Below are 11912 nucleotides of genomic sequence, written 5' to 3'. Positions count from 1 at the left end.
AATACCTCATTAATCTATAAAAAAAATTATATTGATTTGGTCATTTTTAAAAAATTTATGGCAGTTTTAAGTAAAAAAATTTCGAAAATTAGCAATTTTGAAAATTGTGATTTTTTGGAGATTTCCGCCATTTACGGGGATCAAGAGAAATTTATTCAATTTTGAGGGTAATATCATCAGCTAGATACGATTTGTGATCTTTGACGTATCGTTGAAAGAAATCAATCCTGTGAGACCTGAGAAAAAGTGGTAACAGACAAAAAAAAATAATAATAATAAAAAAAAACGTCGTAGTAAAATTAATACCATCTCAGCTTTGCATCAAAGCTAAAAAATTTAATTTTATTCTATACTTTTTTATGAAAAAATCATTTAACAAAAAAAAAAGCGTAGTATATTTAATAAATTGCACTGTATAAAATTTATTTTATGATCTCTTAAATTGTATTTTGTGTTAAGTAAAGTTGGATAAGTTCTAATTCAGAAAAGTTAACGTAACTATAATTTTCTTGTTGTGAGATTTATTAAAAATTGAGAATAAAAATATATGTAAAATTATTGTGAGGAACACTGAATATTTTTGGTCATAATTCGTGTGCATATATTTTTATGATCTTATTTATTATTATTTTTTCAAAATCAATATTGGCTGTACTATTTTTGTGTAGAGAGAAAAAATCATATGCAATGTATCTTGTATGTACATAATTATGAATATTTTTAAATAAATTTATAATTACGAATCCACTACTAGAATGACAGTAACCAATAGATTCAACCAATGTAATGCATTGTTCCTTATTTAATACGCAATCGTTGTCTGTATCAAGATTACTGAATTTATTTGAGATTATTTGAAACTCATTTATATCAAGTTTTTCTATCTAAAGAATAAAAACTAATTTAATAAATAAGTCATATATAAAGGCTAATAAACTAATTATTATGTGATTTTACTCTTTTGTCATCGCCTCTCTTTTTAATTCTAGCCAAAAAATTCAAAATCTTGAAAATTCTTATACTTACTCGATCTATAAAATATGAATATCTTAAATAGAGTGTATTTAAAATTTCATGTTTTTTTAATAATTTTTCTCAAAACATAATGAAAATATAAAAATGTGTTTCAAGAAAAAGTTTTTATCATATCTTATTACATTCAAATTTATTAAAACGTAATTTTTAAAATCAGTTGTAGGGTGTTTAAAGAAATTAGGTTTACAAAATTTAATGGAAATACGTTAATAAAATAATTTTTCAACTCTTTCTATTTCAAAGAAAATTAAATTTTTAGTATTATTTTAGAATATAAGAAAAATTCAGTTACACAGGATAACATTTGTAAACTTTTGTTGTTCGGAATTGCATAATGCTGTAATATTTAATAAAAATTAGGATGCAAAAACTCAGTGTAGTAGTATAAATACTAATGGTAGTTCTAGGTTAAATGTTCTGAGAGAGCACCAAATATTACAGGAGCATAATTAAAAACATAAGTAAATTTACACCATTTACTTCTTATTTATGTTGAAACGTTACACATATTGTAAAAAAAAAACATTTTCGTATTACGAGTATGCACAGATAAACGGAAACTTCATAAATTAAATTATAATGTAAAATATACTTTACAGCCAACCGTGGCCGATCATGACGCTCGATTATCGTATTTTTCGGACTATCTATAAAAAAGATTCACTTCAAAATTCGAATAATTGGGCCATAAAATATAAATTTTGTAACTTTTATGGTGCTATAAAACAAGAAAAACTAGGGTCACTAAACTACTGTGTAGTATCACATTTTAATACATGTAATAATTAATACTTATATTTAATAAAATATATCACCAAATCAGTGTTTCCCCGTGGATAAGATGAGTAATAAAATAATACCCTTACACAAGATTTAACCTCCCTCTTACGCATTCCATAAAATGCTCACGTAAAAGATTCTATCACATTAACCAATCAAATACAGCAAAAATATTTCAAGAATCTCACCAGAGATCGCTAAACCAGTTTTGCAGGATATAAAAAGGCCATTTTCCCCCAAATTCGGGCGGTTCCTCTGCGGCTTCGCTTCCTTTAGTGTGGTTTGTTTCGCGGTGGTACGATTTCTGAACATCCCTCTAGCAGATACTGGGACACCTTGCCATTCTATCTATACATCTCTACAGCTCTCTGGAATACTCAACCAAGATACAAAAAGTGAATGTGCGTGAGTTTATGTTTCATTCTTAGTTACAATTCTATATGAAATCTACCTAATTTTTACCCTCTTTCGTAATTACTGAAAAATATTATACATCTTATTTTCGGTCGAATACTTTTGGTGATATAAATATTCTAACACATATAAAATATTGGTGTTTATTTATTTCTTTTTATTTACATTTATATTCATATACATATAAGCATATTCTAAGGTAATTAATTTGATTGAATTGTATTTATTACTTATTGAAGGGCCACAACCTGGCTGGACAGGGTAATAGTACAATAATATCATAATTAGAATTTTAGTTAACCATAAGATTTCTTCATAGTGTCTCTCCACTTATCGACTAGCTAGTCTGATCTATGCCACAGTGCCGGCAATCGGAGTGTAGGACACTAATATAATTTACAACGCATAAATTATTAATATTATTTTGTAGTATACATTAGATATTCTAAGGTAATTAATTTGATTGAATTGTATTTACTACTTATTGAAGGGCCACAACCTGGCTGGACAGGGTAATAGTACAATAATATCATAATTAGAATTTTAGTTAATCATAAGATTTCTTCATAGTGTCTCTCCACTTATCGACTAGCTAGTCTGATCTCTGCCACAGTGCGGGCAATCGGAGTGTAGGACACTAACATAACTTATCGTGCATAAATCTATAGTACAGTCGCATCTAACCTAGGTCGTCCTACAGGTGATTGAAAAGAAGTAGGCCACATATCATAAGGTTCTTTGCATAAAGACAAAGATATTATTTGAGATCTCGCGTTGGTATATCCAGCTACGAAATACAAATAAATCAGAGTCGAAATATTATACTAAAAACTAATATTTTACTAATATATATTTATAACTAACATCATACTAAACAACTAAAAGTGTCTCTCCACTTATCGACCAGCTAGTCTGATCTATGCCACAGTGCCGGTGATCGGAGTGTAGGACACTAGTATAATCTATTGTGCAAAGAACTGAAATTGAGCTCGCATCTACCCTAGATCACCATTTGGACGACTGAAAAGACGTAGGCCACTTGGAAATAGTTTTGTTGCACAGGACAGTTATGTTGCTTAGAAGTTATTCATTTGCTTTATAAATTATTAAATAATAAATATATTAACGTAAAACATCATATACAAGGTTAAGAACTATACTACATAAATATACAAAAGGTTTTTGCAAAAAGACAGAGTTATAACAAACTTAGATTTCACCTTGGGTAGATTTAATATAGAATTGTACTAGAAAAGTAGTTACACGCGAGTTAATAATAATATAAACCGTATAAATATAATTGCGTACATTAATGCGTGAACGTATACATCGATAATTGTTACATCAACAACATCGTTCATCTCAAGAGAATATCAGGATAATCAGAGGTAAGTGGAACATTTGTTTACATAATAAGTCTATAATAGATCCTTTACTGAAGAATTTTTTAGTAATAAACAATTAGAATAGGATAAGTCATTAAGAATAAACTGAAATATTTTTATAAAAGGCACGATATTTGTGAATCGCCGGGAATTTGTGTGCGCGTTTCTGTGCAGGAGCTAGGTAGTGACCCTTCTTTGTAATTCCATCTTATTCATACATTAGACGTTTTTACACAAGCATACATACCCCGAGATCCCTTTCTATTTCATTTTATTGTAGTCACTACCGGGTATCTATAGACACTTTTACTTTCCATTGGTACCCATCCTTTTTACACTACGCCTGCTACGATTATTATTTCCTTATTGGCCACCTGTGTTACATTTCTTTACATTTCTTCCCTTTCACACTCCGAGCCCCAAATACCTTTAATAACATTCCTTCGCCACCTTATTATAGCCATTTTATTTATTACAAGACTACATACCTACACTCACGTTTCTCTTTTTGTTAATTACAACCTTATTCCCCTTTTTACTTTTTCTTTTTGTTTATTACAACTGGACGAGATAATGTATTATAGAACCACAACAGGTTAAAACAAAAAAATTGAAAATTAAACATCATCAATTTAATATTTTTTGAATAACAATAAAAATAAAAAACGGTAGCACAGTGTGGACGGGGCAAGTATAGATGATATCTAACAGTGATTAACATTACTATCATAAGAAACGATTCGATGAAAATCTATAGATAGTGTTTAATTCTAAGAAATTGGTAGATTATTTCATAAGCAACAATAACTTATTTCTTTTATTATATCCTGATTAGTGGTTCATTAATTTATAAATATAATATATGAATAAATAATAATTATAGTAATTAAATTTAGTATAAAAATGATATTCAATAATTTAATATTGTAATTATTACGGAGAAATTATAAAAATAATAAAGTTGTTGTATACTTCTTTACTTTTAACGCGTATAAAAATTTAAATGGCTTGACGCAATACTTTTCAATAAAAACTGTATGTTACTTATAAATAAATACACTGGACTACATGGAACTAAGTTCAGAAGAAAAAATATAATTTTCTTTTTCAACTTTTTGCGCTGTTATCAAAAGTTAAGTTGATAAAGTTCTACTTTCCATACGCATTTTTAAAGGATAGTTTTACCTTTTGTATAAAGGGAAATCGTCCAATTTAAATAAAAAATAGGTCGAAAGAGAGAAGTATATAAATAGTATTTCTCATAAAAAAATTGTGTTGATCCATACACTTTTCAATAAGTTATAGCATTATAAAGTTAAAAATGTAAAAAATCGAATCGAGAATTTTCACATGAAAATAGCATTCGGTAGTCATTTTCACCACGAAGACAAAATAAAGTCCGAATTTTTTTTTTTCCATAATAAAGTATATTACATTAACTTTAACTTAATATATACATAAAAGTGTCAGTTTTTCCGGAACACATCCAAAAATTAAGCTGAAAAAGTTCTACTTTCTACATGCATTTTTTATATTTGAACCCCCCTCGTATATAGGGAAATGGTCGGATTTAAAAAACCAGTATGTCAAATGAAAGATATATATAAATACTACTTCTCATGTAAAAATTGTATTGATGCATATATTTTTAAAAAGTTATAGCATTTTAAAGTGAAAAATGTAAAATACAAAATCGAGAATTTTCACACAAAAATAGCATTCAGCCATGAAAAAAGTCCAGAGGTAAAATTTTTTTTTTAAATTAAATAATATTACATAAGCTTTAATTTAAGATATATATAAAAGTATCGTACTTTCCGGAACATTTTCAAAAGTTAAGTTAAAAAAGTTAAAATCTCCCCCTTGGGGCAGGCAAATGGTCAGATTTATAACAACAATACACCAAATGATAAGTGATGATATCATGCATCTATGTAAAAAAAACTATATTGTATGTTCATTTTTAAAAAAGTTATGGCAGTTTTTAGTAAAAAAAATTTAAAACTTTTCGAAAATTAGCGATTTTTAATTTTTTGGAGGTAATGTCTTCGTCTAGATACAATTTGTTATCTTTTGACGAATTGTTGAAAAAAATTCGTTCGGTGAGAGATGAAAAAAAGTGGTAACAGTCACAAAAAAAAAAAAAACTCATCATAGTAAAACCTTTTCACCTTCGCATCGAAGCTAAAATAAAAATTATAAAATCAAGAATTTTTTTCATAAAAATATCACATTTTTTTAATACAACAGTCCTATTAACCATAAAGACAAATCCAGGGTCAAATTATATTTTTTCCAATTAAAGTATATTTCATAAGCTTTAATTTAAAATATATATAAAAGTGTCACTCTTTCCGGAACATTTTTTAAAGTCAAGTCGAAAAAGTTAATTTTTTGGAAAAGTTGTCATTTTAAATCCGCTCCTGTGGGCAAGTAAAGTGTCAGATTTATAAAAAAAATATACCAAATGAAAGGTTATTATACATCTATATAAATTATATTGATAAGTTCATTTTTGAAAATGTTATGGCACTTTTATGTAAAAAAATTTTTAAAAAATTTGAAAATTAGTGATTTTAAATTTGTAATTTTTTTGGAGGTTTCCCTCATTTACAGGGAACGAGGGAAATTTTTTCAACTTTTGAGGGTAATATCTTCAACTAGATACGATTTGTGATCTTTTGACGTATTTCCGGAACACTTTCAAAAGTTTATTTGAAAAAGTTAATTTTTATTGGAAAAGTGTCCATTTTGAAATTCTCCTGTGGGCACGTAAAAGATCAAATGTTCACAAAAATTTATCAAATGTTAGGTGAATACCCAAATGCTTGGTTTTTTCATTTTTAAAAAAATTATTGCTGTTTAAAAAAAAAAATTGAAAAAATCTTGAAAGTAATCGATTTTTAAAATTTCAATTTTTTGGGTAATTTCCCCATTTACGGGAACGAGAGAATTTTTTTCAATTTTTTATGGTAATGTCTTCGACTAAATACTATTTGTAAGTTTTTTACGTATTGTTCATCAAAATCGGTCCAGTGAGAGCTGATTTATAGTGGTAACAGACAAAAAAAAATACATCATTGTAAAATTAATACCTTCTCAGCTTCGCATCGAAGCTAAAAATTGATACATTTCGAATTAAAAAATGTAAATAAAATTATTAGTAATTTTAGTAATTAGTAATTTTTTTGGAGATTTTCTCCCTTTACGGGGAACGAGTAAAATTTTTTCAACTTTTGAGAGTAATGGCTTCGAATAGTTACGATTCAAATTTACCAAATTAGAAAAACCTTAGTGACACATGAAAACAACATTTTATGTTTGAATAACTACACTGCTATAGTCGCTTTTCTGCCGTCTGTTCTTTCCACCATTACGTGCCATTAATTATTGTCTACTCTCGTTACTTATTAGATGTGCGATTAGCCGTCATCCTCCCAGGAGAGCCCTCTTCAGCTTCAAAAATATTGAATTAAACAGACTTAAGGTGAACGGCATTCTAGTACGGTGCAAAACTAAACATTCCACGGTCTAGCTGACTCATACGAAACAAAAGTTAAGTTTGCATGAAGAAAAAATTTTGATTTATAGTGTAGAAAACGTTTGATTATAAGGATACGTCAAAAAATCACAAATCAAATCTAGTTGAAGACTTGACTTTTGAAAAAGTTCTGGAAAGTCTGAAAATTTTATATATATCTTATATTAAAACTAACTTAATATACTTTATCATGGAAAAAAAAAATTTCGGGCTTTATTTTGTCTTCACGGTGAAAATGGCTACCGAATGCTATTTTTGTGTGAAAATTCTCGATTTTGTATTTTACATTTTGAACTTAATTATGCTAAAACTTTTTGAAAAATGTATAGATCAATACAATTTTTTCATGAGAAGTAGTATTTATAAACACCTTACATTCGACATACTTTTTTTTTTAATCGGACCATGTTTTACATGCCCACAGGGGGGTTTCATAATGGAAACTTTTCCAATAAAAATTAACTTTTTCAAATTAACTTTTGAAAGGGTTCCGGAAATACTGACACTTTTATGTATATCTTAAATTAAAGTTAATGTAATATACTTTATTATGGAAAAAATAAAATTCGGACTTTTGTGTGAAAATACTAGATTTTAATTTTTACTGTGCTGGTTTTTTGTTTTTATTTCAAATTGCCATAACTTTTTTAAAAAAGACCAAATAAATATAAATTTTTTTTTTAGATTCATAAATCTATATCAATTAAAATATTATTTTGAAAAATTTTTTTTATAAATTTGACCCTTTTCTTTTACAAGAGGGATACAAAATTACAACTTTTTAAAAAAAATTAACTTTTTCGACTTAACTTTTGAAAGTGTTCCAGAAATACTTACACTTTTATGTATACACTTTAATTAAGCCTAATGTAAAATGGAAAAAAAAAATTAGGACTTTATGTTGTCTTAACGGTGAAAATGACTACCGTATGCTATTTTTGTAATCAAATTCCCACTTTCATTTGTTACATTTTTAACTTTATATTTCTATAACTTTTTAAAAAATATATTGTTTCAGTACAATTTTGTAATGAGAAATTCTATTTATATACTTCTTTCATTTAACATATATTTTTTTTAAATCGGATAATTTTTCTTTTTACAGGAGGGTTCAAACCTTAAAATGCGTATAGAAAGTAGAACTTTTTCAACTTATTCGTAATTAAATTATATGTATTGATTAATCTAGACTTAAAATAATAATCAAACATAAATATTTGTTATTATTTAGGCCATATGCGAAACTTTAATTGCAGATTTGAAATTGGCGTAAAAATGGGTTTAGAAAAGTATATTTTGGTCTCGGATGAAAATTGCTTGTAGACCAGTAAATTTATTTATAAATACCATACAACTTTTTTTTTTTAAATATTGCAACAAGAAATTTAACTTTTATATGCGTTTGCCATAAAAGTTTTAACTACTTTATAATTTTTTATAATTTCTCGTAAAAATTTTACTACTAAATTATTGAATATCAGTTTTATACTATACTTCATTTAATTGCTATGATAAATACTTATACATATATTACACTTATAAATTATAAAACATGTAATAAGGATATAAATAAATAAATAGGAGATCATGTTGCTTTTGTAGTTATCTACCGATTTCTTTAATTCAACACTATTTATAGATTTATATCGAAGGGTTTTTATAGATAGTGATTTTAATCAATGCCAGATTAAATCTATACTAGACCTAACAATGCCACGTCCCCACTGCGCCCGACCCCACTCTGATGGGTTGAGTTTTTTTTTATATTCTAAATAAATTTAAAATTAAACAAAGTACATTAATTGGCGAATATATTGAAAAATTCGTGTCAGTAAATCTAAAGCTAAAAATTATATTAATTATAAATTACCATCAAGGTTATAATCATTGTAAGTCTCTTCGATATCATGACAAAATAATGCATGTTGTATTTTCTCAATGGATCTACCAATATTATAATCCGTTATCAAGTATTCAAAGAGGTTTATTTGAAATACGTTAAGTCCCTCGCTCTTTAAATATAAAATTATCATATTTAATAAATAAATAAATAAAAGTTGGAATAGACTTACTATTATTCCGGTAAAAAAACAAAATGAACAAAAGATTAGTATAGTTTTCAAATGCATTACAATGATTTTTTTACTTCAGAAAATAACAATTTAGAAAAATAATTATTCAAATATTTAAATTCTAGCTGTGTCATTTTACATATAATGTTTAACAATTTATACTGAAATAGTGCAAATATTAATTATTTAACTAAAATAATGTTATTTTTGAAAAAAAAAATTAGATTTTAATGTATTGACACATTTACATTTAGACTTTAAAACAATTTTTTTTATGATGTCATCAAGTGTTCAAATTTACTGTGCAAAATGTAAAACTTTATTAAAACACAAATCAAATTTTATATGATTAAAGATTAAAATTTTTACTTTTTCTTGACCAATTAACGATTAACTATAGCTATATGTTTCTTTAATATAGTAAAAAAAAAAACAAATTTTAAAAAAAGAATTTCTTAGATATACGTAATTTTGCTAATATATGACTCACATTATCTTTTTAAAATGATATAGATGTTGTTAAGTATCTCTTAATGTTATTCTGTATATTGAGTGGTGAAGACTTGTACCACGCAGCGGATTTTGAAGTCGTCACCCTGATGGCTAATGTAGCACTACTACATTGTCTTTAAAAGTCTTCTAAAAAAGTATTGCTTGTATCCAAAATACCAAGAGACTTTTCGTTAGAAGATAATTTCATCTCCAACATACCAATCTGTTTAACAAGACAATAATCAGATTCTGCATTACCTTTTTCACTCTTGAACAATTTAGACTAAAGGAAATATTTTTAGTTATCCAAGCTCTTTTGGATTTCATTAAAAAACCTTCGATTATCATCATTAGTCAACCAAACCATAAACGTCAACCAAATATTTATTCCAATCGCTCCATCAAGCCGGACGTGACCTAACTATTTCTGTTTAGTAGATCTATTCACAGTTAATAATATATGATGGTACACACTTTTATTTCCCTGAAATATTAGTTTTATTACTAAATTTGCAATCGTCAGAATTATTATAAAAACCCAAAAATACTGCCCATCCTGGTCAGTCGACTCCAGTGCTTCGTGTCATTTATCAGTCTCAGTACTCGGTTGTTGCTGTCCGACTTACTGCATTAATTCAAGTCTTTTTTCTTTTTTAACCTACCTACTCTTATCCTCGACATTTCATAGTACTTGTGTTTTGCACTTCATCTGCACCTTATACTTAGGTGTTACTTTTATTCCCTTCCTACAACAGCGGCCTTTTGACACTCACAGCTAATCCGGAGTGTCAGCTGATCACAGTAACTGTCGTATGATCACACGGACGTGAATACCCAGGCGACAGACTCAACATCATTGTCATAAACACTTTACCTACTACAACCTCCTCTCTTGGTGTTTAATTTGTGTTACGACAATTTTGTCGCTTATATCCAAAAGCTGAGATGTTACAATAATGGGTTTAAGGGTATTTTAATAGGTTTCACATAGCTAAAATATTTAAATATATATTTTTATTTCACATTAAAATAATATTTACAGTTTACTAACTATTAAGAATTACAATTGTGTAATTAAAAATCAATTAAACAATTATTGTCATTAAGTTAAAAATCGAGTATTGTTATGAGAAATTTAAATCTTGTTGGCAACTAAAACTAATGCTTTTGAGTAAAAGGCTGGAATTATGTAAATTACTATTTTTGAACTTTTTACTTTGAAATAAATGGAACATTAATAAAAACACTGGGAGTGCAAATTTTTTGAATGAGGGTAATTAAAATTGCTTGATAATACTGTATGTTTAACTAATAGGAAAGGAATTTGACTTCAAGTCTATTGTCTATTTAAAATTTTAGCATTAGCTAATAAAATATTTGTATTTGCATCATTTTTATGAAATTTTTTTATTGAAACTCTGTTTTAAGAACAAAAAAATGACGAAACCAAATTATTTTTTATTTAACATAACTTAAAAATATTATTAGGATATGCAAATAAAATAGATGTCAAAAAGAATTTATGACATTTAACAGATATTCCTTTTATATTTCAGTCCAAATAATAAGATTGGCGGATTATTTTAGGCAATTAAAAGTACAAATAAACCGAGAGCGGCACAGAATCTACAAAAAATTGAAAATGAAATTAAAATATACTTAAAGCAATAATAATAATGAAATACAATAAATTATTGGATATAGAGATTACAATTTTTTATAATTGTAGAATATATTAAATAATTGTTAAAAAAAAATAGGGCATGGGAATATTTAAATAAAATAATAACTTTTCTTTTGTAATACGTTTATTTTTGTAATACCAATTATATATCAAATTAGGAGGAAATTTTATTGAGATTTTATATAGTATATTATCACCGGCAATATGATTGTGACGTTCACCAAATTCAGTATTCTTCAATTGTGCCTTGTAGAATTATCTTTCTATCAATACATCACGTAATCTGTATAGTGAGCCATCTAAAAAATACAAAAATATAATAAAGTATATGAATTATTACAATAATTGTTAAATAATTACATTCATTATAAATTTCTTTCTTTAAATTAATTACAGCACTTTTGAGAATTTAATTGTCATTTTCGTTCTGTGTTACTACCTAAAATATGCAAAATATAATGTAATACATTTATTAAATACCCTTTTTTTTTTTTTTTTTTTTTTTTTTT

The 11912-nt window shown here is 26.7% G+C and overlaps 1 protein-coding gene across 2 annotated transcripts; it reads right to left on the bottom strand.

Annotated features, from left to right (window-relative positions):
* Positions 1 to 336: 336 nt before the first annotated feature.
* LOC126908843 (uncharacterized) lies at positions 337 to 9362 on the bottom strand. 2 transcript variants are annotated; one of them, XM_050691154.1, is made up of 4 exons: positions 9228 to 9362; positions 9026 to 9167; positions 958 to 1031; positions 358 to 884 (listed from the first exon to the last, which is right to left on the bottom strand). In XM_050691154.1, the coding sequence occupies exons 1-4, from the start codon at positions 9282 to 9284 to the stop codon at positions 585 to 587; spliced, it is 573 nt and encodes a 190-aa protein (XP_050547111.1). In that variant the 5' UTR covers positions 9285 to 9362; the 3' UTR covers positions 358 to 584. The 2 variants fall into 2 exon arrangements, with proteins under 2 accessions (XP_050547112.1, XP_050547111.1); XM_050691155.1 differs by lacking the exons at positions 9026 to 9167; positions 9228 to 9362 and adding an exon at positions 2004 to 2142 and having other exon boundaries at positions 337 to 884.
* Positions 9363 to 11912: the final 2550 nt, after the last annotated feature.

This window comes from Daktulosphaira vitifoliae, unplaced genomic scaffold (assembly GCF_025091365.1).
Source record: "Daktulosphaira vitifoliae isolate Bord-2020 unplaced genomic scaffold, ASM2509136v1 Scaffold_18, whole genome shotgun sequence".
Taxonomy (NCBI): Eukaryota; Metazoa; Arthropoda; class Insecta; order Hemiptera; family Phylloxeridae; genus Daktulosphaira; species Daktulosphaira vitifoliae.
Note: the sequence above shows the minus strand (reverse complement) of the source record. Positions and strands in the feature narration are given on the sequence as shown.

Coding starts and splice junctions, on each gene's coding strand:
- LOC126908843 (XM_050691154.1), bottom strand. CDS start 9,284: ATGCATTTGAAAACTATACTAATCTTTTGTTCATTTTGTTTTTTTACC. Junction 9,168..9,227: donor GTTTTTTTACCGGAATAATA/GTAAGTCTATTC, acceptor TTATATTTAAAG/AGCGAGGGACTTAACGTATT. Junction 1,032..9,025: donor CAATGATTATAACCTTGATG/GTAATTTATAAT, acceptor CATATTTTATAG/ATCGAGTAAGTATAAGAATT.